A 27,846-nucleotide genomic window follows, 5' to 3' on the forward strand; every position below is an offset into this window, starting at 1 on the left:
TGAACTGAGAATATAAAGATAACCAGAACTGTGTTCCTTCTTCAAGGAGCTCACAGTGGAGTAGGGGAGATAGACATGTGAAATAACTGAGGATCCTTCACACTAACGGTTTAATCTGACTCTACAGTTTAACCAAGAAAGGGGAGATGAAAAAGAACAGATGCTTCATCTATGTCACCCTATGCAAGTACATGGAGTACAGAGCTTTTACCTCCTACCCAAACTGAAACCAAGGCAGATAAACTTATTTCATTCAATCACCTAAAGGTATTGAGAATAATCTCTTTGAAATGTCACAGTCAACATGGATTTAATGTTAACAATAAATACAAAAATTTAGCCGGTTACACATAAATAGCCAAAATAATTGGTTTACTAGAAATCCTGTATTTGACATGAAGTCCAAGCATAGCACTGGGATACATACAGTTACCATATAAAAATTTAAGAAAATTCTTCCATGATCCTCAAAGTGAATCTCAAAAGCACATCTAGCAACGGACTCCACAGCTAAAGAAGGATGTGGAGAAAGTGGAAGGGATTTGAGAGTCACAGAGATGATTAAAGGGTTGGGAAGATGGGAGCTAGAAATTATTTAGCCTAAGTTAGAGAAGACTACCAGGTTTCTTAATAACAGTATTCAAGCAGAGGAAGGGTTGTTATATACAAGATGATGAACAGCTGCTTTCTATCTCAACTGGAGAGTGGACAGAGGAAACAGACTTTGAATACAGCATGATATACCTAAGTTAGACATAAAGAAGAACTTTTAAGAATGAGGATCATTGGATAAGAGACCTCAGGATCCTCTTATTATTTTTTTAATGTTTACTTATTCATTTTGAGAGAGAGAGAGAGAACGCACATGTGTGAGCAGGAGAGGGGCAGAAAGAGAATCCCAAGCAGGCCCAATGCTGTCAGTGTAGAGCCATACAGGGGGCTCGATCTCACAAAGTGTGAGATCATAACCTGAGTGGAAATCAAGAGCTGGATGCTCAACTAACTGAGCCACCCAGGCACCCCCAGGATCCTCTTATTGTACCTATTCCTTAAATGATGCTGTTTCACAGGGTCCTTTTCAAATTCTTTATCTCTTTTCACTTTATATGTTGTCCTTAATTTATTTCATCTACTCCGATTTAAATTACCTAGTATAAGCTGATAATCCCCAACATACATCTATATATCTTTTTCTCTATATCTCTAATCCAGACCACTTTGTAAATGGCCTCCTGGACATCAGGCTTCTGTCTTTTACTTGTTCAACTGTCATAACTGATAACCCTGTCTCTCCAGTCTTCAATTCCATTCTCTGGTCTATATGATGTTCTGAACCTTGGTTTCAGCTGAGGTCATGATCTCACAGGTTTGTGAGATCGACCCCTACATCGGGCTCTGTCCGCACAGGGCCCACTTGGGATTCTGTCTCTGCCCTTTCTCCACTCATGGGCGCACATGTTCTCTCTCCTCCAAAATAAATAAATAAACTTAAACAAAAGATTTAAATAAATAAATAAATAAATAAATAAATAAATAAATAAATATTAAAAAGCAAGTCCAGGGGCGCCTGGGTGGCGCAGTCGGTTAAGCGTCCGACTTCAGCCAGGTCACGATCTCGCGGTCCGTGAGTTCGAGCCCCGCGTCAGGCTCTGGGCTGATGGCTCGGAGCCTGGAGCCTGTTTCCGATTCTGTGTCTCCCTCTCTCTCTGCCCCTCCCCCGTTCATGCTCTGTCTCTCTCTGTCCCAAAAATAAATAAAAAATGTTGGAAAAAAAAAAAAAATTTAAAAAGCAAGTCCAGTCATTTCCCTGCTTACAATTTTCTGACAGACCCCATCATTTACTTGCTTTCCATCATTTTATCCCTTAACCTATCCAATATCATCCTTGTCACTCACCAAATGTTATTAATTCCAAGATAATTTCACCCCTTTCATCCCACTCTGTCTTTACAAGTCTGTGCTTTTTTTAAGTCTCTGTATTATTCACTCTTCCTAGAACACACTTATCTCCTTCTTTCTCTGGTTCAGCTTCAGTTCTAGGAATTTTTCATTGACCTTACCACATTGGACTAGTGGCCATGAATAAATGCTCATGAATTTCCATGAAAACTTGCCTTGAATAACTTAATGTTGTAGTCAGTATTAATAAGAGCGTTTCCAGACTTCAGGTTCAGTAATTGCTCATTTAGAAAACATTTAAGTAGCTTGCTAACAGAATCTAATGATCAACCTTCAAAAGTGGTATATATCAGACTATTGTGTTTATCACACTAGCCTCAGGCTGCTGTTCGTCTGACACTTCTTGCAGCATTTCCTCTGGCATTTCCATATCACTCTCCCATTACCGTACTAGTGCCTTTTCCTCAATCTCTTAGCCTGGCACAATTATTGATACATATTTAGACACTTTATGTGCAGCCTCTTGAACTCATTTCTTACAATACTCCTATGAGGCAGGTAGTGTGCTCACTTTACAGGTGAGAAAGTCATCACCTATCCACAAACAACATATATGTATGTGCATGTTACTTAAACAGAAGAAAAACATACATGTCATGTATATTCTATGGGCTCTGGCCTACCTAACATGTCCTCTTAAATACCTCAAAAGAATCTCAAAATGAAATTTCCAAAACATGAATTCATAACTTTACTCCCAAATCTTGCTCTTCTGATGTTACCTGCTTAGTGAATAGTGGACACTTAAGAGTCATCCTCCACACTTTGCTCTCTTTTAATCCCCATATCCAATCCATCCCCAATTTATATATATAAGATTTTCTTCCTAGCTATTTCTTAAATTTGTCCAGTTCTCTCCAACTTTACCATTATTAGCTGAGTCCAAGTTTTCATCATGTCTTATAACAGCCCCTATATCCTTTGGTCTTCTTCTTATCCATTTTCTACAGCCAAAAGGATCTCAAAATCCAAATCTAATCATGGTACTTCACGCTGTCCCTTCCTCCCACCTCATTTAAAAGCTCTTCAGCAGCTTCCCATTGTTCTTATCAAAAAGACAAACTTAAAACTGCTATTCAATGGATCACATCCATGCATCTCAAATTCACCTATTCTCACATCCTGCTCCCCTTCCTCAATTGCTCCAGGCAGTCAGGATTGCTTTCTGTCCTTCAAACCCGTGATGACACATTGTTCTGCAGGCCTCAGCACAGACTGGAAAGCCGTCTCTCTTCTCCATTTCACCAAGTTAACTTTTAATCATCCTTCAGATACCACTTTCCTGGAGAAATCTTCTCTGATTACCCTCAAAAACCAAGTCTAACCTTTCTATTTCTAAAAGCCCATTTGTTTCCTTCTTCTCTTCTTTGTATTTGTTTTTGTGATGATTTGATTATCAACCTCCTCCATTAGATTGTAAGCTTCACGAGAGCAGGAACTGTTTATTCTTGTTCACCATTTTATCTCTAGTACTTATCTCTACTACCTGGCATGCAGTGTTGGAAAAATTGAATAAATTAATTTGTTGATTTATATTTGGTAAGCACTGATCTAAGTGCTTTACATATATACTTTCATTAAATTTGCACAACAGACTTACCAGGTTACTACCTTTCTATTATTAACTCCATTTAGAAATGGGAAAAACAGGCTCTAAAGATATTGGGTAATTTTCCCAAGACTCACAAGTTGAAAAGTTAAATCCTCTACAGTAAAACTATATGCCCAACATTTTGTGGATACCTTTGGAGACATTAATGTATTAATTAATGTAACACTGAGCACATGAGCAGGAAGAAGTCTCTGAATCATGAATTGATCATTTGTGTCCCTTGAGCAAACCTGAAAATCCTGAAATATTTAAGAGTCAACAACAGAATCCCACGGTTGTTAGGTCAGGTTACTTAAACAGAAGAAAAAAGTAGGCTGGACCTGAATTGTACTTGTTCAGTGAGCCTAATTGTTCCACTGACCAGTGAGGCATAATAACTTTGCACAGTACAACACTGACTGTGACTGGCCTAGGGGAATGTATCTCAGAGCAGTCAAAAAAATTTATCAAGCCAAAATTAATTAATTGATTCTCACTTCACCGAAAAGAAAACAACTTACCTCACTCACGTTCACTGTCTTTGTTCATGCAGAAGACTCTGCTGAGCCATTGTAAGTAGTGCAACTACTTTGAGCAGTTTATCCAAAAGTGCTTCTGAGTTTTTCCTTCTCCACCTACACTGTCTGGTCAACTCCTTTTGCGAACAGAGGTATAGTGGCATAGCCATTCTTTATGGGTCTTGTTGCAAGAGTAATATATCAAAGTTCAAGATGAATTTTATGTTGGTTGATCACGAATGTTCGGAAGAGCTTCACCTTCATTTCTGGAAGTTGTGTTAAGGATTTTTAAATTATCATTACCATCTTTTATGAAGTTATTGTCATCATGACTACTGAATTTTTACTACATGTAGGAGGCTGATAGATACTTAATCTTCAGGTTACTACAGAGAAAGTCTTCAGAATTCCCACTAGCTTTTCAAGCAGGACTTGAAGAAGTAGAAATAATTTGTTGATCTCAGTAGTATTTTCTCAGATCTGCTACTCAGGTTTGGGCATTCCCAAACTGGGCTTGTTCACTATATTTTAAATACATTAGAGTTTGGATACTATCTCAAACCAACTCAGAATAGATTGCCAATTATTTTTCAATAGAACATTTATCTGGAAGGAGAACTTAGCTTGTTTACTAAGAGAATTTCTTCCTAGTGAATGAATCTACATAGGAGGCCAAATTAAAGATCAGATTGTTGGATGAGCCTGTAATTAGGAATTAGATGGTATTAAGAAGTATCTGATTTAGTCATTTCCTTGCTTAAAAAATCTTTCAGTCTTGCCATTGCTTCAGGAGAAAAAACAAATTTTGTATTGGTCTCTCCCCCTTCTTTCTTTTCAAATCTCACCTCAAGCATTTCTATAGTCCAAACACACTTGAACTACTTAAAATGTTCTTACTTCTAGGATAATTTTCCTTATATTTTGGTAAAATTCATGCTTTCATCTATATTCCCTAGCAATTCAATTTTTAAAACCAGCAATAATCATTCTGTCCTCCATGTTTCCACAGCAATTTGTACATATCTCTATCAACACTTAACCATTATAATTATTAATTTTACATGTTCCTCTCCTTCATTGAAATGGGAGTTGCTTGGGGGTTGGGACAATCTTATTTACCTATTAAATCCTGGTGTTTGGTACACAGTAGAAATTCAAAACATGTCTTTAAAATGCTTGTTGGTTACGTTCACTAAACTAGGTAGTAAAATGAATATCTCCATTCCTCAATAAGTCCAGAATATTCTGTTTTATAAAATAAACATTCCTATTTACATTCTACTAGACTGGTGTTTCTCTCAGGATTTTGAATCTTGTGAGTTAATAAAAATAACTTTTTAAAAACATTTTAGGAAGCAATGAAGCAAAAAACATTAAAAATAAAGCCACCATTTGTTAACATCACAATTTTAAAATATACCTTAACTCTAAACCATGAGAAAGGATAGAATTTAAAATAATAGCCTTTTAAATTGAACAAATTTAACATTATGAAAAATTTTCTAGGTTATTATTTTTTTTTTCTTTCCCAACTGGTGAAAATTAGCATTTGGGACACACTGAACTAGATCAGTGTCCCCCCCCCCCCCCCAAAAATAATTTTAAAATACTAGGTACCCTTTCATACATTTCTAAGATATCACTTGAGATATTTTCATTGTAAATTCAAATTATTGTAATGAATGTCATTTCTGGCATGTGATAGATATTGACACTACAAAATAAAATATCTTCTTAGAAAAATCCATTCAAGGGTAACTGGGTGGCTCAGTTGGTTAAGCATCTGACTCTTCATCTCAGCTCAGGTCCTGAGATCAAGCTGCTCATTGGGCTCTGAGCTGGATGTGAAGCCTACTTAAAAAAAAGAAAGGAAGGAAGGGAGGAAATCCATTCAATGGAATCTGTATACTGCAACTGATACCCATCATTATTCACAGTTTTATAATATGACACTTATACTCAGAAGTCCATTATCAATTAAAACTTAATTTCAAAATTTCTATAACCCTAAATGTATAAAATATCCTGAAATGAGTTACCTTTATAATTACTAGTGCACATTTGGTCAAAGCAACATAAATATATTGATATTAAACATGACATAAACATTTACTAAAATACATTTCTTAATTAGCTGAGTTTCTTCAACTAATTAATGTGGTAAGAATTTGTTTGCTAGGATGAGAAATAGTTTGTCATACATTTTATTCCCTTTTTTCTTCTTTTTAAGACATGCTGAGAATATTTGTTCACAAAAAATTATAGATGAGGGAAATAGAAGGGGTTTTAACTACGTCACAAATTCTTTAAACTCCTTGAAGTTACTTGCAAAAAACCCTTAGTGATCTATTGTTGAAAACTATTTTTAATGATTAGCTGACACTTTAGTTAGGTCCGTCTTCATTTTTGTTTAAAGGAAAAGCTGAAAAACATTTGTACAAGGATAGCTACCAAGTAATTAGGGACATTTTACTTTCTGTGTCTGGTGTCCCTTTTCCATCCTGGGGCAATATAACACAGTTAATATTAGGGATGGGTAAAATGTGTTTGCTTTTTTTTTGTTTTCTGTTTTTGGGGGGTTTGTTTTTGTTTTGTTTTGTTTTGTTTTGTTTGGTGAAGGGGGAGAAAGGTTTGTGCAAGGTGGAGGTAGGACCAGAAAACCAATGGGGGGCGGGCTCTCTAGCGGCTCAGTTTTAGAAAAATAGTGCATATGGAAATTTAAAGGGTGACAACTAATTCTCTTAAAAAAAACAAAACAAAACTACATGCTGGTTACATAGTTCTTAGAAATTCCTTGGAAACCTCGAGCTGAGCATACTCCAGTTTGAAGAGCACAGGAATATACCTGAAAGTATATTAATTCTATTAGCTTTAGTTTCAAAGTGTGGTATTTTCTGACCTTGACACTACCTCCAAATTCTGGGGGAAGGAACTTATTTGCAATTTTTAAGCCCTCTGTGAAATCATTATGTGAAGTTGTGTAGACAGTCCTGCTTTAGGGGCGCCTGGGTGGCTCAGTCAGTTAAGTGTCTGACTTTTGCTCAGGTTGTGATCTCACGGTTGGGGAGTTCGAGTCCTGAAGTCAGGCTCTGTACTGACAGCTCAGGGCCTGCAGCCTTCTTCGGATTCTGTACCTTTTTTTTTTTTTTTTTAATGTTTATTTATTTATTTTGAGAGAAAGAGAGAGAGCTCACCAGAGCAGGGGCGGGGGAGAGGGAGAGAGAGAATCCCAAGCAGGCTCTGAGCTGTCAGCACAGAGCTTGACATGGCTCTCAATTTCATGAACCATGAGATCCTGACCTGAGCTGAAATCAAGAGTTGGACACAACCAACTGAGCCACCCAGGAGCCCCAGCACTGTACTTTTAGGACCTTGGCATCTTTCTCTCTTCCATGTTTTCTCACCTGGTCCTTCTGAAGGGAACCGGTTTGTATTTGTAAACTTATGAAAGAGGTGGATTAGTGTGAAATCTGTGGCTACTGATCAGAGCCTAATTAATCAACCTATCGGGGAAATGAATGTGTGAACCAGTTATCTGTACACTAAATATTTGAGATAGACCTCCTACAAAAATTAATAATGTTTATGTGGTTTTAATAATTCAGGGTTCAATAAAAATAAATATTAAGCCTCTGCTCCTACTTTATTGTTCTCATTCTTTACAGTCGATATAAAAATTCATATTGTAAACATGATCTATTTTTGTACAAGTCATACATACAAAGAAGGCCTTTTACTTTTTACTTCATCTGAGTACAGTGAACTCTTATTTGTGATCAATTAAAAGACAAAGAAACTGCAATGACAAAATGGTTAGCTATCATTAAATTCTGAATTTCAAATATTTTTTTACATAGTACTCACCTAGGGGCACCTGGGTGACTCAGTCAGCTGAGCCTTGGTTCAGCTTGGGTCATGATCTCATGGTTCATGGGTTCAAGCCCTGTGTCAGGCTCTGTGCTGGCAGCACAAAGCCTGCTTGGAATTCTCTCTCTCTCTCTCTCTCTCTCTCTCTCTCTGTCCCTTCTCTGCTCACACTCTCTCTCAAAATAAATATTTTTTAAAATTTAAAAAAATAAATGATACTACCTAATTTTTTAAATAAATAAATAAATAAATAAATAAATAAATAAATAATGAGTTTTTAAGTACACTCCATGCCCAACATGGGGCTTGAACTCACAACCCTGAGATCAAGAGTCATCTGTTCTACCGACTGAGCCAGCCAGGCACCCCTGAATTTTCAAATATTTTTAATTAAAAGCAAAACTTCACAGATAAAACATTTCATTTATTTATATTTTTAAAGACCTAGTAGTTTAGTTCTTAAAAACTTCAAAACAATCTTCCTACAACTGTACACTTTATAAAAATGTCTTACACTGTATAGCATGTACGTATTATCAACACTTAACACCTATTGTATTTGTTCTAGTAGTTCATTTTGATCTATGTTTTAGTCTTTTGTTGAAAGTTCAAGGTTGTGCATACTTAGTATTTGAAAATTTGCACATTCATATATGATTCATTCAACAAATCCTTACTAATTATCTGCGATGTCATAGTCACTGTTTCTACACACTATTGAGTCAAGCCAGAAAGAGTCCTTGACCTCATGGAGTTTTCGGTTTATTGGGGGAACATGCAAGAATCAAATAATTACACATGTTTAAAAACTACAATTATGACAAGTGCTGTGAAGGAGAGTTAAAAAAAAATACTAGAAGAATCTTCAATAGCATATATGAATGTTGGGTGTGTGGGGGGGGCTGGTTAGGGAAAGTTGCCCTGAGGAAGTGATATAAGGATGAATGTGGGTTAATTAGGAGAAAGGAGGGAAAAGCATTACTGACCTAGAACAACAGCTTCTACAAAGGCCAGACAGGTATCAAAGCAAACATGAAGAACAGAAAAAGGCTACCTTCTAGAGGAGAGTGTTAGAGGCAGGGGGAGCCAGGCATGAGATGAGGCTAGAGTATGAAAGGCAGCCAGATCTTGCTAGACTCTACAGGCATTTAGAAAGTGTTTTTACATGTAGACAAACAGAAAATAATTGAAACCTTTGTAGGGTTTTAAGCGTGATTGTGGGTGGGGTGATAGGATAAGATTTGCATTCTGAAAAGATTACTGGCTTCACAGTTGAAATGGATTAGAGGGCAGGGCAAGAATGTATGGTTTACTGAGATAGACTCTTCTCTGAACATTTGCATATAAACTTCAGACTTTGAAAAATCAGGTTTTAAAGGGATTGGGATTTTCTAAGAAAAGAAACACTGTTTTTTTAGCTTTTAAATATTTTGTGTTTATTTTTTAGGAGCAAAGCAAAATGGGTTCACAGTGAGTATAGAAAAAGAAAAATGAACAGTACACCTTCCCAGAAGTCCTGGGAAAAAGTTTGTCATTGATTATTGATGTTAACTTTTTCTCCCCAAATGAAAATAGCTTCATTGATTTTTTTGATTATACACCCAATATAAGTTATATTTTCACTATAAAGCAGTACAGAAAATGTGTTAAGAAAGTTTTTTAGAAACTGAAGTTCAACTACTGACTGAGATAAGTATTGTCCCCATTCTGGTGAATCTTTTAAAACTACTCTCCATGCTAGTATTCACATATGAACTTACATATACATTCTAGGGACCATGGCTATCAATAAATATTAATAGGAGGAATTAATTATTCCCATTATATGTGTTAATATATTGCTTTCTTCACTCAACAACAAGCCTTGGACTTATAAAATGCCATATGAACCTTTTTAATGGCTAGTGAATAATTCATGATAAGTGTGTGCCATAATGTATGTAAACAACCCCACAGGATGGAAGCTCAAGTTTTTTAGGCTTATAAACAGTGCTACAGTGAATATCCTTGCACAGACATCTTAATAAACCTGTCTAGGATAAATTTCTAGAAAGGAAATTGCTGGGTAAAAAGATACATATATTTTTTTGTTTTGATACATATAGCCAGCCTAATGTTAAGCTATTCCTATTTACATTTCTAATTATATTAATTTGCTATACTTCTAATGGATTAAAAAATTACTTATTCATTGGTGTTTTTTATGCACACTCCTCTGATTACTGGCCAAGTCTGCACATCTTCCCATACATTTATTACTTACTTGTATTTCTTACATAGTTTAAAAAAAATTTTTTTAATGTTTATTTTTTGAGAGAGACAAGCAGAGTGTGAGTGGGGGAAGGGTAGAGAGCGAGAGAAAGAGACAGAGAGAGACACGAAGAATCGGAAGCAGGCTCCAGGCTCCCCAGATCCTGACATAGGGCTCAAAGCCATGAACCAAGATCATGACCTGAGCCAAAGTCAGACACTTAACCAACTGAGCCACACAGGCACCCTTCTTCTTATATAGATTTCTATGTCCTTTGCACATTTTTTTCTTTTACTAGATATGTGTTTATTTTATTGATTTATAAGAGACCTTTGCTTATTAGTGGTATTAAGCCTTTGTCTGCCATATATACCCCAGATTTCTTTTTCCTAGTTCACTTAAAAAAAATCTTTATTATTAAAAAAAAAAGTTTTAAAATTTATATAGTTAGTTCTGTCAGCCTTTTTCTTTAAAAATTTTTTTTTAACATTTATTTATTTTTGAGAGACAGAGTGAGACAGAGCATGAACAGGGGAGGGGCATTGAGAGAGAGGCAGGACCCAGAATCTGAAGCAGGCTCCAGGCTCTGAGCTGTCAGTACAACACCCAACATGGGGCTTGCACCCAAGATCATGACCTGAGCCAAAGTCTGATGCTTAACGGGCTGAGCCACCCAGGTGCCCAGTCAGCCTTTTTCTTTAAGGCTCTTGCTTTTGTGTTCTACTTAGAACTAGGTCTTTCACTGTCCAATATTATAAAAATACATCCCTAATTGTATTTTCTTTTGGTACTTTTTACATTTTCATGAGCATTTCTGGAGGACAAATGATACTGACTTTATTAAAATTTTTCCTTTTATGAGAAATTCCTCTTTTAGGATTTATCTTAAAGAAATAATAGACACAAAGTTTTAGTTTCAAGGATATTCACTAAAGAATTATTTATAATGACCAAAAAACTGTAAGCAATGATAAGTTCAACACCAGAAGACTGATTACATCAATTATGGTATATCCATAGCCATTAAAATGACACTAAAAATATTTAATCATATTAAAACATATTAATAAACATAAGCACAAATATGCTAAGATGTAATACATAAACACCAAAAAACAATTTTAGCTAGGCACAGAAGAGTAAGATTGTATTTACACGACAGTGGTTAGTTTTGGTACCGGAAATAATGAGTGATCTTTTCTCTTATTTTTTTCTGCCATGAGCATGTATAAAGTATGAAAAAAGTTTAAAATTTAGTGTACCCTGTGATTACACAGTGTATAGTGGTGTTTTAGTAGCTACGGGTGCCTTAGACTAGAGATTGTCTTCAACCTTACAAATATAACTTTTGCTTCATCCAATAACCTTGAGCAAGTTGGTTAACCCTTTTGTACTTGAGTTTCCTCATCTTTTAAATAAGGATAATAATACCCATCTTGATTTCATTCAAAAGGAAGGTGTGTAGGGGCAGTCTGTGAGTTTGAGCCCCCCCGTCAGGCTGTGTGCTGACAGCTCAGAGCCTGGAGCCTGTTTCAGATTCTGTGTCTCCCTCTCTGACCCTCCCCCTGTTCATGCTCTGTCTCTCTGTCTCAAAAATAAATTAAAAAAACAAAAACAAAAAAAAACAAAAGGAAGGTGTGTAAACTGTTCATAATTCACTGTAAGCTATATAGAAAATATGATTTACATTCAACTACATAAACATCATTGCTTTTTTGGCTTAAACCCCTTTCTTGAGGTGTGACTGACATACAAAAAGCTGTACATATATTTCTTAAAGCTTTTATTTCTTTTTTAAGTTTACTTTTTTTTTTTTTTTTTAGTAATCTCTACACCCAACATGGGGCTCGAACTCATGACCCTGAGATCAAGAGTCCTATGCTTTTTTGACTGAGCCAGCCAGGCCACCCACAGTACTATTGAACGTATACAAATTGGAGATAAATACACACCTGTGAAACCATCACCACAATCTATTCCATAAACATATCCATCACCTTCCAAAGTTTTCTACTGCCCACTTTATTATTACTTTTTTTGTGATACAGACATTTAAGACCCACCTTCTTAGCAAAATTTTAGGTATACAGTACAGTATTGTTAAATACAGGCACTATGCTATACAGGAGATCTTTAAGACTATTCACCTTATATAACTGAAATGTTGCACCCTTTGACTAATACCTCTTATTTCCCTCTCTCCCCAATCTCTGGCAACAATTACTCTACTTTCTGCTTCTATGAGTTTAACTAAATACCTCATAGAGGTGGTATCATGCAATATTTTTCCTTCTGTGTCTAGCTTATTTCACTTACCATAATGTCCTCCAGTTTCAACCATATTGTTACAAATGGCAAGATTTCCCTCCTTTTTTAGGACAGAATAATATTCCATTGTATGTATATGATTATTGTTTTTAATGTAAATTCAATGGAAACATTAGTTCAATATCTTTACTCAGCTAAGGAAAGAAAAAAAGAAGAAACAGAAGAAAAAGTTGTCTACCAAATTAAACTGCAAGGGAAAATAAATTATTCAACAAACATATACTAATCCCCTACTATGTGCCAAGCATGGATTGGGATAGGGAATTATAAAAGTGAGTAACACATAGTCTCCATTCTCAGGTACTTCAATCTGGTAGATGACACATGTCAATCCCACAGACAGAATCATAGGCTATTGTCCCTAGAACTAAAGAGGCAAAGTGCCCCCACCAAAGCAGTAACTGTCAAGTTTGACTATCAAAGATCAGATGAACCAGGTATAGGATGTCAGCCTCACAGCAGTTATAGTGAGACAGTATCAAGGTAACCTACAGAATTTTACATAGCCTAAAGTGAAATTAGGGGATAAATTGGTTGGGGAATGCCCCATTCTTGAGGGGTTCCCCTGGTAAGCATAAGGGGGAATCCCCTTAAATATGGTAGAACCCCCAACAGTAAATGTAGGGGCTAAGGGGAGAACAGATCCCTACTTGCTAGCAGGAGACTGGAAGGGGTGGGGGAATTCTTAAAAACTCCATTTACAGAACAGGAGATCCCCTTATGTTACTCAAAGTTCCCTCATACATACAGCTGTTTTGAGACGTTTGTGATTACTATCCTCTTGAACTTTGATTTTGATTCCATCTCCCTTAAGGTTTAGAGGAAGACCTTAATATTTCTTTATATATATCAGGAAGACCTGTATATTTATATAGAAAAAACAACAAAAATATAAATACATACACATACATACACCACACACTCACACTATTTGGCTGTTAGGAGTTCAAGGGTCCTATAATTTAAGTCATTTACTTGTACCATTTGAATCTAAAGTTCATTCCCAATTAATCCATGTTTAAATATAATTCCAGACAGAAGACAAAGTGGATTTTACAAAATATAAGGTAAGATATGTCTGAGAAAAATACAGTCCTGACACAATTCATACCAGTAGGGATTCAAACATTTTTGGTGGTTCTAGGGCTACCAGAAAGCAAAAATAATACTAGCAAAATTCCTATTATGTACTAAACACATAAGATGAAAAGAAGCAAAGATGTTCATTTAACAGTTTGGAATGAAAATAATTTGTAAAGTTGAAATAAAAATTCTTAAACCCACTTTCACTTACCATTACCTTAATCCTAATGAGCAATTAACTTTAGTAACTCTTTTTATGGGAGAGGCACTGGTGGTTAAAATACAGTAAATAATGTATTTATTTGCAAAGTGCCTGGAATTGAAAAAATGCATTAAGGACAAAGTACTGTATTGTTATAGCATTCTTCCATATATTACATGGAAGCACATATTATATGTACCCCAACAGGCAGAATCCTATCTTCTCCAAGGTACAGATTAGGTCAATGTCATGAGTCTACTGTCTCAGACTTTCCAATAACTAAAACAAAGCAGGACAAAATGAAGAAAAAAAAAAAAACAAACACCAACAATGCCAATCTGAGGATTTGTATCAGAATTTGAAGCTGTTGATCACTGGTGGGCAGGTGACCATATGGATAGGTGATAATATGATCATTACTGGAAAAATAATTCAAAGCCAAAATCTTTTTGTGGCAGGTTAATGTATCATTCTTTACATTAAAATTACATTTCATCTAAAAGATAGAACTAATATTTTTTTGTTTCATATACAACACCGTTCATTTATACTGGTACTAAAATTATAGAGAATTTAAGTGGAAGTTGCTTTGAATAAATCTATACAATCAATAGCATATATGAGTCTGGATGTGCATGCATAGGTATAGCCATTGAAAAATATTAATATTAATGGTATTTTATAATATGTCTGGGAAACTGCTTTTTAAAGCTAATCTGGAGAAACATACCATATTCCTTACTCCACATATATATTCAAATTTTTAAATAATTTTCTTATTTGAAAAATAGAAATTTCAAAAGAACAGAATCATCAAACTTGAGGACCTAAAAATTGTAACACATGCTCTTTATTAAACATAAAATTTCCCATTAATATTTAATGCAGATTATTAAGGCCTCTAACCATAATTTGTAACTGTAGAGTTTGTATTTCCAACTTTTTTTCAATGCACATTCTAACATATATTAATGTAAAAAGTGTACCCTGTCATATAAATGTCCTTTTTCCCTTTTTCAAGAGTAATTATCTTGAACATATTTCATATTAGTTTGTGATTAAACTTTCAATATATTTCTTAAAAAAGTTAAAAAGCCTCGCCATAGTTTGAGAACATCTTTTTTTAACCTGAAATAGGTTTGAAAAAAAAATAATTTAAAATTTCACATTTTAAAACAATAAAACGAGTCTAAACACTTTAGTATTAGCTAAATTTAGCATACTAAAATTTCAAAAAAAGGAGAAGGGCTCTAAATTGGAAAACCTTCTTCTGAAAAACTCGACCAAGATTATGAGTTTCGTTTCTAGCCCAATCTGTTCTTTTAATCATTCTAAATTCCATACGCAATGTAAACAATTAAAAAATAAGTCTGAAAAATTAATTCTTGTCTTAAGACACACAGTCCTTGGAGTCGCACACAACGTCCGTAGAAGCAGACTCCTCCCCGCTCCTGGGGAAAACCCTGCCTAATATTTATAACGTTATGACATACTGTAATACTCACAAGGTGGTTGTAGAAGTATAAACACGACTGGAGTTATCTGATTGGCTGGTGGTGATGTAACACCCATGTCAATACTTCCCAGTGAACGCACGTGTTCGACCTTTTATTTAAATTTCCATTTCATCACAGCAATAAGACACTCGGGGCGGTGCATTTTCTGTGAAATGATTATTGCCTTGGGCCTGAGGTGGTGCCTCGCACACACAATGCTGCAGACGAGGAGGTGTCGGTGGTTGTAACCTCCTCGCGTGAAAGGCACCGCCTGGTCCAGTCTTTGTGAAGGAACAAAATAAGTTCACTTCCTTGGGTACCGCCACCCACCCCTAGGCAAATGACAAGGCTGGAGCGCAGCTCCCACCGCACAGTTATTTCTAAAGTCCCAGGTGAACTCGTGGCGAGAGAAGGAAAATGTGCGTCCCGGCCGCGGGTAGGTGCGTGTGGGCAGCGGGGAGGCGGCCAGACCCTGACACTCGCCAGCTGTTTGTCCTCCGCGTAGCCCGGCCCCGGCCGCACACGCCCGCCCCCTCCCCGAGACCCCCAGCCAGCCGCTCGGCCTTTTGTCCCCCGCCCCTCGGCCGACTTCCTTCCCCCCCGGCCGCACCCCCGCCCCCAGGCCGGAGGCGCGGCCCAGCCCCTTTCCCGGTCCCCTGGCGCCCCCACCCCACCCCAGCCCAGCCCCAAGCCCAGCCCCCCTCCCCCAGCCCGGCCCCCACCCTTTCCCCCTCCAGCGGTTACTGCTACCCCGGTGCATTGTGGGCGCACGGTCCGTTGTTCATTTGCCATTCGACCTCCGCCAGGGCCTGGTCGGACGGAAACGCTCCGCCGGCTTTATTGTCGGTTCGTTATGTGGCGGAGCCTAGCAGTTTAACGTGCCTCTCGCCCTCAGCGCCTGGAAAGCCGGCGGCGGCGTCGGGACTCCTCGGCGCACCGGAGGAAGGATATCTGTTTGGAGGGTCGGTGTGTGCGCGCGGCTTTAAAGAGGGGGCAGCGGAGGGTCTCCCCGCACTCCGCCTCTCAACTTCGAAGGCCCCACGCGCCCCCGGCTCGCTGCTCACCTCTCCGCCGCCCGCCCCCTTCTCCGCGCGGGACGCTGCCCGGAGCACAGCGGGGCGGGGGTGGAGGACGAGGAGGCGGCCGGAGGCGGCGGCCCGGCGGGCGGTGGTGGACGCGTGAGGCAGCCCCGGGAGCGAGCGCGAGCCGGGCGGCCGGGCGGGAGGGCGAGGCCGAGCCCCGCGAGACCGGAACGCCGGGGGTGGGGGCGGGGGCGAAGCCGAGGGGGAGCGGCGGGGAACGCGCGGGACGCGGCCCGAGGCCGGGCGCGAGCCGGGGCACCGGGCGGCGGCGGCGGCGGCGCGCGCCATGTCGTTCAGTGAAATGAACCGCAGGACGCTGGCGTTCCGAGGAGGCGGGTTGGTCACCGCCAGCGGCGGCAGCGGCGGCGGCGGCGGCAGTTCCACGAACAATAACGCTGGCGGGGAGGCCTCGGCTTGGCCTCAGCAGCCCCAGCCAAGACAACCCCAGCCGCTAGCGCCTCAGCAGCTCAATGGGCGGGGGGCCGACGAGGAAGTGGAATTGGAGGGCCTGGAGCCCCAAGACCTGGAGGCCTCCGCTGGGGCGGCCGCCGCCGCCGAGGAAACCAAGGAGTTGCTGCTCCCCCAAGACGCGGGCGGCCCCACCTCGCTGGGCGGCGGTGGCGCGGGGGGCCCCCTGCTAGCGGAAAGGAACCGTCGGACTCTGGCCTTCCGAGGAGGAGGCGGCGGCGGGGGTCTCGGCAACAATGGCAGTAGCCGCGGCCGCCCCGAGACCTCGGCGTGGCCCCTGAGGCATTTCAATGGGCGAGGGCCAGCGGCTGTGGATCTGGAGCTGGACGCGCTGGAGGGGAAGGAGTTGATGCAGGACGGCGCGTCCCTGAGCGACAGCACCGAGGACGAGGAGGAGGGGGCGAGCCTGGGCGACGGCAGCGGGGCGGAAGGCGGCAGCTGCAGCAGCAGCAGGCGGTCGGGCGGAGATGGCGGGGACGAAGTGGAGGGCAGCGGTGTGGGAGCTGGCGAAGGAGAGACTGTCCAGCACTTCCCGCTCGCGCGGCCCAAGTCCCTAATGCAGAAGCTACAGTGCTCCTTCCAGACCTCTTGGCTCAAAGATTTTCCCTGGCTGCGGTATTCCAAGGATACTGGCCTTATGTCTTGCGGCTGGTGCCAAAAGACCCCTGAGGACGGGGGAAGCGGGGACCTTCCTCAAGTGGGGCACGATGAGCTTTCGCGAGGGACCCGAAACTACAAGAAAACCCTTCTTCTGAGACATCACGTCTCTACCGAGCACAAACTCCACGAAGCCAACGCCCAGGTACAGTATATCCTCCTACTTTTTAAGGTCTTTAAAGGAAAGATTTATCAGCTAAAAAAAAAAAAAACAAAACACTTTCCTGGGTGAAGGCATCATTCCAGTTGTGGCATTGAAGGGAGCTCGTGCGTGGGGGTTTAGAAAGCCTGGGAACAAGTTTTCAAAAGTTATCTGTGTTGGGGGTTGGGGGGGAGGAATGACAATTTTCTAATCGTAGCGCTGCATTTTTTTGATGACTCCTTTCTTTGTCCATGGGATTGAATTTTTTAAAAGTTTAATAAAGTGAGTTTGAAAGTTTTAACCCCAAAAAGTTGGTTTTGCGGTCAAAAATTTTATTAGCTGTGATTTTAGAAAAGCTGCCTTATGTTTCAGTCTTTCAGCATGCTGGTGGAAGTCAAATCTGGCAACTCTTTGAAGAATGAATTAAACAATTTCCTTAACCTTTGATGCTAACCCTTTCAGGAAAACGTTCAGCTGAGAAAGTTCTTTATATCAGGTCAGGATAATGTGAATTATGAGAGCAGTATGTAAATGTAGAGCAAGCTATTTGGGTAACACTCCCCATGAATAATTTTACTAAATTCATCTCTGTTGAACTTTCTTACCAAAGGCATGCTTTTGGTAAATTACTGTAGTTTTTCCTTGTTTCCTCCTACCCAGATTTTTGTGCTGAGATTTTCTCTAATCCTCCCTTTTAAAAACCTTCTTGTAAATGCAGTTCATTTTACACTTAGCATGTTAGAGATGTTTCACGTGAGGTTATTTCTATCAGGTAGTAGGTTGGTAGAGACTTTATTTACTAAACTGCTTGAAAACATAAGTCCTTAGTTAACAAAACATAAGCTGTACCTTAGTTATTTCTTGTTTTAATATTTCCAGTCTAAAGATAGTAGTCTTAACATTTTGGTAATCCCTTTTCAAGCCAAATAGATGTTGAGCACTTCTCGTTTAAGAGTTTTTGGACAACCAATGTGGTGGATGGAATTCATTTTTTTGTATTGGTAGCCATTCATTGATTTTAGAAAATCAGCTTTTAGATACTAGTCTCTGTGTGTGTATTGGAGTGATCTTACTGTTCACAACACTGGAGTTAATTAGGCGCTATCCAATAACCCCCCATAGCACAGCAGTTTCTCAGAAGTTAACTTTAAAGCATAGGGTTATTTTGCCCAGTGGAGAATGGCAATAGTCTTCGTACAAATTTTAGTTGCCTAAGCCCTAGAAGGAAGGTCACTTAAAGATATATGGCCCCAAAAGGTTAAGTAAATTGTCCTAAGTCTTAAGAGTCCTCGATGACAACTGGGACTAGGGCCTATAAAGAATGTTGTAATGGAAAAAGAATGGATTTTAGAGTAAATCTGGGTTCGGATCTCAGCTTTCTACAATTACTAGCTTTATGAGCTTGGGCAATGGAGTGAAATATAACTAGCATTTCCTTTTGTAATGTATGCCGAACACACATCACCTTACTCTGCAAAGTAATATTATTTTATAGAAGTGGAAGTAGAGGCTTTAAAGAGTTAAGTAATATATTAAGTTATTTTGTAAGATGATGGAGGAGGGGGACTTGTGAAAATGAAAGCATATTTTTCTAAATAATCATAGGTTGGTTATTCAGAAAACTACAAAAAGACAATGGGAAGGAATATATATATTCTTAATATACATGTGGACCCACTTACTTTTCTTGTCAGCATAGTCTGTCCCTCTAGGCAAATCTGAATGGGAATGCAAAATATAATTAGCTGCTTAGTGAACCTGAAATCAGAGGAAGGGGAATTAGAATTAGTTGGATAACCTTATGATAGACTTAGTATGGTGTAACCTTCTCCCCTAGGCATTATCTGGATCAGGGGATTCATTCCCTAGGTAAAATCTTTTCTGAATTTGATCTCTGATTTACCCTTCCTTTTTCCTTTGCCCCCTCAAAAATTTTTATAGATATAAGATACCATTTTTCTCTTAGGACATACTTTCATTAGGCTGAGGATAATACAGTTTAGTAAGTACGTCCTGTGTCTAAGGGTGTGTGTATATATATATATATTGGTTCCCTTGATTGAGTTTCAGATGTTTCCCCTCTGAATTGATCCTGATTTTTTTTATTTTCATTCTAACGTTAGTTTGTGGGTGTTAACCTTGCTGTTTACCCCAGATACCACCTACATATCTCTGTCTTGTTAATATGAGTGACCTGTTCAAGAAATGAGTTATTCCTATGGACAGAATTCGGGGTTTTTGTTTTTGTTTTTTTTTTTCTTATCCTGTAGCCTTTGATTACCTGTAGGAGGCAGTATAACACAATCTGTGAGAGCATTCTTGGGCTTAAGGTTAAGGGGACCTGAATCCTAATCCTCTATTTTCTTGGCAGGCAAAGGAGTTAATTTCTAATTTCCTTGTGTATGAAAAGTATATATGCCAGCACATAATCACTTAGTAAATGCTAGTCATTATTATCATTGTGTATATTTATCATAGATAATTGTAAGGGTGTGTGTGTGTGTGTGTGTGTGTGTGTGTGTGTGTGTGTGGCCTGGTACCTCATGTGTCTTCAGTGTTACCAATTTTGACAGTTTGGAAAGCACTTTATCTTGTGGAATCAATCTTGATTCTAGAGAATAAACCATTTCTCCATTTCATACCTTCAGAGACTTGGTTATCCAGTTCTTTGAACATTCTGAGATTTTCTCACATAGGCAGATTTTTTCACAGCTTCATAAGAATACTTTGCTTTGGCTTTCTCCTGTCTTAAAAATAATGAAATGAGAGTTCTAGAGTTCTTCAGGCAAGAATTGAATTTGAGGCTAAGGGTAGTTCACTCCCTTTATTCCTTTCAACTCCACCCCTCCTTTTTTTTTAAATTTTTTAATTTTTTATTTTAAAGAGGGATGTTTTTTTGAGAGGAGGTTGGCCAAATTGTAGACTATCACTAAGTGTTACTTTTCTTATGCTTTCTGAAAGTACGATTCATTAATTCTGTAGTGACCAAAGAATTACAGTACATTCCTAAAAAGTTTGCTATACCGTTAATTGGCTGTTGGTTGTTAAGACTGCTCATGGGAGAGTCAAAATACGCTCTCAGAATCTGTTCTGAGCCTTCTATTTCGGAGAGATACCTGTATTTATAAGGGTGTAAGGGGCAGCATACAGGTTTTTTTGAGTAGTAATTATCTTCTTTGAGGCAAGTTCAATGATTAGCTCATACAGAATTTGACCATTTGGCCCAGAGGACTTTAAAATTGCTTTAATAACAGTGATTACCACTGTATCTTGGTTCAGATCACTTTCTATCCAATTGTGAAATTTTCATAGCCTAAATCACACATTCTGTCAACTCTAAGTTTGCTAAGTCTGAAACATACACTTAAATATATTATAAATTTAGTTAACCTTTCTAGAAAGTAAATACTTAATTTAGATCAGTGATCTGATTGAAATTACTAATAAGAATATGTTGAGGTTAGCAACTAAAGCAAAAGTGACAAAGTGACAGTCTACCCAGCCTTCTTTGCATTTGGCAAAAATAAGGCTTAAAGGTTTGTTGTTAACAATTTAGGAAGAAAGTCTGAAAGTTTTCACTAAGAAATCTTAAAGATGAACTTATGGCCCATTAAAGAAGCATTTTGTATAATATTATGTAGGTTCTAACATTCATTGTGTTTGGTTTATTGAGCTGGTTCATTTGCCTTGGGTTTGACTTTTTAGTAGTGTCTTTGACTACCTTATAGTGTATCTAGGATTGGCTTCTTTCTCTTTCTCAAATTTACTTATATTAGGTACATTCAAGGCACTGGAGGTAAACCTGTAAATCATTTTCTCTGCCATCAAGGAACTTGTAGTCTAGTAAGAAGAGACAGACACGACAATAAAATGATAGATACCATGTTAGAAGTATGTTCAGATTACAATGGAAACAGTAAAGGAAGGGAGTCATAAATTCTACTTGTGAAGGTTGGGAGAAGCTTGTATAATTGGCTCTTGAACTTCATTGAGTTAAATGAATAGCTGTTGAACAGGGAGGGGAGGGCATTGCAGGCACTGCAATTGGAAGCAGCATTAACAAAATGAAATTGATGTGTCTAAGAAGTGGATAATTTGGTTGCTGACCAGAATGAAAAATCAAGTTTGAATAGGTAATAGACTATGGAGGGTATTTTGTCATGCTAAAATGATTGTATTCTATTCTAACAAATGGGCAACCATTTAGCAGTTAAATTTAGCAGTTTTAAACAGGGGAGGATCATGAAGAAATATGTTGCTGTTCAGAGACACCTGGGTAGTTGTGTTTTTAGAAGAGAGCTGGTAATAAAGCATATCTTTAGTATCTAAAATTGAAGATTTCCACTGCTAACCTATAGAATTAGAATTTCCATTTTGTTCTAAAATTTGGATTTGGAAGTGAAATTGACATTTTCATTCTTTCAGTATAGTATTGTAGTGGGTTGCTGCAACAAAAGCAGTAAAGATTTTTGTTTTTAATACTTTAATTTTATACTTTGTTTTGCATTGGAAATGCCTTTTTTCTGCTAATCCATTTATTTAAAGGACTAGTTCTGGGTAGGGAAAGTAAATACTAATTACTTGTTGATTTTTAACTAATATTTTCTTATGATTGGTGGATTAACTACAGATGAACTCACTGTAAATGAAGGTATCCCCAACTCTTCTCATAAGGGTGTGGAGATGGGTGGTGGTCTTGGATTCTTTGCAAGTTGGTGGCATTATCTAGCTCCCCAAGTTAGAGTGCTGAAGACCAACCCTATGATCCCTACCCCCTCAACCAAATCTAGTTGATTATTCAGGTTCTGCTGATTTTTATCTTCCAGGTATTTTTCCAGGCTGTGACTCATCACCCCTCCCCCCATTAATGTTATCCATTTTAGGTTAGTTAGGGTCCTGGTTTCTTGCAAGTATGTTGCACTATTAAACAGTAGCTTCCCCTGGTCACAGTATCTCTAGTTCTAGTTCCCTGATATTAATCCCCTACTTTGCTATCATAACCATCTCTTATATCTTCTAATCCAATCAGATCACTGCTTCTAAGGCTCTGTAGGTACCTGTTACAGTGGTTCTTAATCTGGGGGTGGGCAGGGGACAGATTCCGATCTCTTGGTAACTGCTGGAAGCTATTGACATATGTCTCAAAAAATGTTCATAAGTGTATACTTGTATTTCTTGGGCTTTTTTGGGATCACCTTCAAGTTCTTTCATAAATCTGGTATTGTGAAGATTCTTGTAGACTGTCTTGTTTCTTTTAATGTTTTATTTGCTTAGAATGTTCATCCTCCCATCCCACTCTTTTGTCCTGTAAGGCTCTGCTCAAGATCTTTCTTCCAAAAAGCATAAGCATCCCCCCCCACCACCAAAAAAAACAAAACAAAACAAAAAACACTGGACCGTATACACCTCCTCTCTGCCCTCATAACAACTTTGTTACAATCTTCAGTACCTTAAGAGTCTTGCCCACTAGTGATAGTCTTCAAATTGGGAACTATACTTCCTCATTTTTGGTCCCCAGTGTAGAACTTGTGTAAAGTAGGCATTTGTTTAATGCTTATTTAATAATTGAGTGAAGTCAGAATTTTTCAAGCTTTTAGCAGCTTTTTCCTCTGTGAGTAAAGTACTTATATAAGCTTCTTTGGAAGTAGATTTGAAGATACATGTTATGAGGATTTTAACTAAATCAACACCTTTTTATATTTTCTTGATTATAGAAGAGTTAATTCTAAGGTCTCTTACAGATGTAAAATTGTAATTTTACTTTGGGCATTTTCACAAGTAAAAAACTTGAAAGCTTTTCACATTTATAGAATCTTCAGTGTAACAAATTGTCTAACTTTTGAAGTCTGAATGTCCCGTTTCCTTAAAATATCGTTCAGCCAGTTTAGACTGATGTCTAGGCTAAGTTGTGCTTTCCATTTTTGGGAAAGGGAACAGAAAAGGTTCCCAACATTTGAAAAGACCACTTCTGGAAATACTTAAATCTTTTCATCAGTATATTTTTACATATCACTGAACTTATGTTACCATATACTAGGAGTGGACATTTAGAATGTTAAAGAACCAGAGACAGATGCCAAGAGTTCTTAGGAAACTACTTTAAAGATTTTTATATTTAGTACTAAGATTTTTCTTAATTTATTTAGTTCAGCATATAATACCAGCAATTTACTTTAATGCTATGTGCTTATTGAAGCTCTGTGTTACCCAACTGCCGAAACTACACATATTCTTGACTTGCAAAGCCTTCATTGTGAAGAGCATGTTTAATAGGTGCTACAGAAACAAGACCTAGTGCTCTACTCAGTAGCGGAAATGAAATTGCTGATGTCGCTCATAAAATCAAAGAACATTATTATTCTTGTATAACAGTAATGAGAGAAAAAATAGGTGAACAGTTGTGTTTGATTTGTATAGTTTGTGTTAAAATAGTATGGGTAAATATTTTGGTGGATAGGGTTTTGTCTGAGTTACTGTTAAAAGTTAGGACATTTGGTCTGATAATGGCAGAGGACTTCAGAAATTGGGACTGGCCCAGAAAATCAGAAAATGCAGAACACAGTGACCATAGCCTAAAATGACTGCCACAGTTAGATATAGCTACCTCCTTCTTAAAGAGTTTGAACTGCGAGTTTGAACTGCCAGATGTATAAACTCTAGGTGGGTTCTTGATTTGTAAATGCTAGTTCACTGCTTCCACAAATACTTCATGATGTGCTGCCAAATTTTGATCAGTGCTTAAATTTTTGCTTCTTCTAAGTATTTATACTGTTACTACAACATCAGAACTTTGAACCAAATGAGCTTTGCTGGGCAGGTATGGCATGCATAGCAAAGCTCAGTTTCAGGCCTGCATCAAAGGAAGATTTTTCGAGTTTGGAAATTTCTGTAGTGAGTAGAAAGCGTAAGGATATTAGTAAAAAGTCTTATTCAAATAGTCTCATAAGAGGGAGATCAAGTAAGCAGTATGATGCTTTTATAGAAAATTATACCATAGCATTGATTGTAGGTGTTTCTAGTATTGGTTTAGTTCTTTATATATTTATACGTGTTCATTCCCCTCTACCATAACTTTAGTGATGCTAAACATGCTGGTTTATGTACAAGCTCTAAAGGTTGAAACAATGTCTTTTATCTCACCTCCTTCCCTGCACACCTTCAAAAGCAAAAAAAATTTGGACTTGAGAATTATTTGTTTTGATTACCTCACACAAACCTTGGCTATTACCAGTTTTTGCTGAAGATTGGGTGTTTGGTAGGGAAAAATAGCTAATTTAGAGCATGAGACTTTCTGGTATGGTAGATCGAGAATGTGAGGGACTAGGCATACAGTATAAGGCATTCTGTATGTGAGACACTGGGACGGTGATAGACTGCCAAGGGTCAGTTGGAAATAGAGGAAAATCTCTACTTGCCATTCTTCCTTCTATATATAGTGATCCTGTATCTCAGATTTGCAAGGTTATCTTGCAAATACTGAAGGGACCTGGAATTCTAATTTCGGTTCTTTTCAGTTGACTTCTCATACTTGAAAACACACAAATTCTTAAATGGACCATGTGACCTGGTTTAGTTTCAAGAGAATTGGAATTGTATGTATGGCTGTGTTCAGTACTCAAACTTTAACCTAGTATTTTTGTGCTTTAGCCTTACCCATGTGGGGTGGGGTTAATTAAGGAAGTTGTGGGATTGTTTAGGAATCTTACCACCAGTTAGAATATTATTTCCATGAGAATTCTTTTGCAGTCTTAACTGTGTCTCCAACACCCTTCAATATTTTTCCCTAATTCCCCCTTCCTCTCTTCTCTCCAAGCATATCAGTCCTCCCAGCATGTTTACAATCTAGTATGTATCTTTCCATGTTTTTCCCATGCTCATATAATCTTAGATTTGTCTGTGTGTCATTATTTCACAGAAGTGGACTAACACTTCAGGTCACAATTTTCAGTTATCTTTTCTACTAGAAATGTCTAAGCACTTTTTTGATTGGAAAAAGTGATTACTTCAGTTATCTAGCGGAAGTTATTAAACAGTGTGCTGTGGCTCTAGAGGAAATTACCATAACTTTAGTGATGCTAAACAGAACTCTAATGAGTACTTGTCAGATTGAAAGAAAGAAAATTATAAACTTTTGAGAATTTTGAGTTCAGGAATTTTTGATAAGGTATTTTGAAAGTTGATTGGGAAATTATATAGCTGGATATTCCTGTAGTTGAAACCCATTTTCCTATTAGGGTCTTAACTTTATCTTCTTGAATTAGATTTAATTAACTTCATTGACCTAAACTATTTGGATGTTTGCCAAGACTTAAAATTTACCTTTTTAGTAGTGTTAAATAGGATGAGATGCCCAACATACTGTAACTTGAACATTGTTAGTTCAATTAGGAAGGCTGCTGCATTCCTATCAGAGATAAAGCAAACAAATTTGATTCATATAGGAAAGTTTCTTTTCATAAGAAAGTATTATTATGATTTTAAGTAATTCTTAATCTATATCCTTGGCTTATATATGAAAAAAGTAACATGATTCATGCTATTCCTCAAATGAACTCCTGCTGATCCTCATTCAGATGTGTTTGACTTAGAATAGCAGTGGCTTGCACCAAGCTCTTCACAACTTTACTCTCAGTATTTGGGATCCCTGTGAACACTATGGTCTCAAAATACATCAGGATTACTAATGTTAATGTGTTTGGTTAGCACTTTTTAAAAAGTTACATTGATGATACATGTTTTCCTTTGGGGTTTTTAGAAAGTAGATAAAATTTAATATTGATGTTTTCCATCCAATTACAGGAGTCAGAAATACCATCAGAGGAGGGGTACTGTGACTTTAATAGTAGGCCAAATGAGAACTCTTATTGCTATCAACTTCTTCGACAACTAAATGAACAAAGAAAGAAAGGTATTCTTTGCGATGTCAGCATCGTGGTGAGCGGAAAAATCTTTAAAGCCCATAAGAACATCCTGGTTGCAGGCAGCCGTTTCTTTAAGACTTTATATTGCTTTTCAAACAAAGAAAGCCCTAACCAAAACAATACTACCCATTTAGATATTGCTGCAGTTCAAGGTTTTTCAGTCATCTTGGACTTCTTGTATTCTGGTAACCTGGTGCTCACAAGCCAAAATGCCATTGAAGTGATGACAGTGGCCAGCTATCTTCAAATGAGTGAAGTTGTTCAAACCTGCCGAAATTTCATTAAAGATGCCTTAAATATAAGCATTAAATCAGAAGCTCCAGAGTCTGTTGTCGTGGACTATAATAATAGAAAACCAGTTAATAGAGATGGTCTATCTTCATCACGGGATCAAAAAATTGCCAGTTTCTGGGCGACACGGAATCTTACCAATTTGGCAAGTAATGTAAAAATTGAAAATGATGGTTGTAACGTCGACGAGGGCCAAATAGAAAACTACCAGATGAATGACAGTAGTTGGGTCCAGGATGGTTCACCTGAATTGGCTGAAAATGAATCTCAAGGTCAAACAAAAGTGTTTATTTGGAATAATATGGGCTCCCAGGGAATTCAAGAGACTGGCAAAACAAGGAGGAAAAACCAAACTACAAAGAGATTTATTTATAATATACCACCTAATGAAACAAATTTAGAAGATTGCTCAGTGATGCAGCCACCTGTTGCCTATCCAGAGGAAGATTTATCATTCATCAAGGAAGAACCAGGTAAATATTTTATATACAAAGGTATCTGGGTTTTCATTCTAATTAATTCTGATTGGATATAATCTTGAAGTATATTTTTAAAGTATTTTTTTAAATCATAGAAGTAATCCACAAGTAATACTAAATTTGAGTGTTTATAGTAGAAGGGAGAAAATTACTCAAGCATATAATTCTGCTATGTCTTTTTTCTCGGAACATGTGTGTGTGTGAGTTTCTCAAAGTTTGTGTTAATCAGGTGTTTGTTTATATTATTATGTGTAATGTGGACTCAGCTTCATTTATAGTTGTTAGGTGTTTCTGATCTTTATGCTCTGATCACTTTTTTTGCATCCAGTACTGGAAAGGATAAAGTCTTTGTAATCTTAGTTAAAATCTTAGTTGTAATATATAATCAGTTTGTCATTTCAGAACATTTTTGAGACCTAGTTAACATTTTTTATTCCCAGTTTGTGGGGGGAGTAAACATTTGTTTTATAGGATTTTGCAAATGACAGTGGGATTATTCTAATTTGTTTAG

General features: G+C 37.9%; 1 protein-coding gene and 2 long non-coding RNA genes across 5 annotated transcripts in view; 1 reads left to right on the forward strand and 2 right to left on the reverse strand.

The window, feature by feature from the left end:
- The window catches only part of LOC122210666, a 237,897-nt gene extending 225,355 nt beyond the window's left edge, over positions 1-12,542 (reverse strand). The window contains exons 1-2 of the long non-coding RNA XR_006198162.1: positions 12,503-12,542; positions 4,072-4,334 (exon numbers count right to left, since the gene is read on the reverse strand). This is a non-coding gene — a long non-coding RNA (uncharacterized LOC122210666). The remainder of the gene's footprint in view (positions 1-4,071; positions 4,335-12,502) is intronic.
- On the reverse strand, positions 12,539-16,540 carry LOC122210665. Of its 2 annotated transcripts, XR_006198161.1 has the most exons (4): positions 16,046-16,540; positions 15,305-15,461; positions 13,263-13,373; positions 12,539-12,648 (listed from the first exon to the last, which is right to left on the reverse strand). It is a non-coding gene; the product is annotated as an uncharacterized LOC122210665 (long non-coding RNA). The 2 variants fall into 2 exon arrangements; XR_006198160.1 differs by lacking the exon at positions 16,046-16,540 and having other exon boundaries at positions 15,305-15,506.
- ZBTB10 (zinc finger and BTB domain containing 10) overlaps positions 15,636-27,846 on the forward strand; it is a 33,289-nt gene continuing 21,078 nt past the window's right edge. Inside the window, exons 1-2 of one of the 2 annotated variants that reach the window (XM_042923438.1) lie at positions 15,636-15,731; positions 26,444-27,329. In XM_042923438.1, coding sequence (XP_042779372.1) covers positions 15,636-15,731; positions 26,444-27,329 — 982 coding nt within the window. Of the gene's footprint in view, positions 15,732-16,605; positions 17,648-26,443; positions 27,330-27,846 lie in introns of those variants that run through there. The other variant, XM_042923437.1, reaches the window with a different exon arrangement.

The sequence above is a fragment of the Panthera leo genome, chromosome F2, assembly GCF_018350215.1.
Source record: "Panthera leo isolate Ple1 chromosome F2, P.leo_Ple1_pat1.1, whole genome shotgun sequence".
In the NCBI taxonomy this organism is placed as follows: Eukaryota; Metazoa; Chordata; class Mammalia; order Carnivora; family Felidae; genus Panthera; species Panthera leo.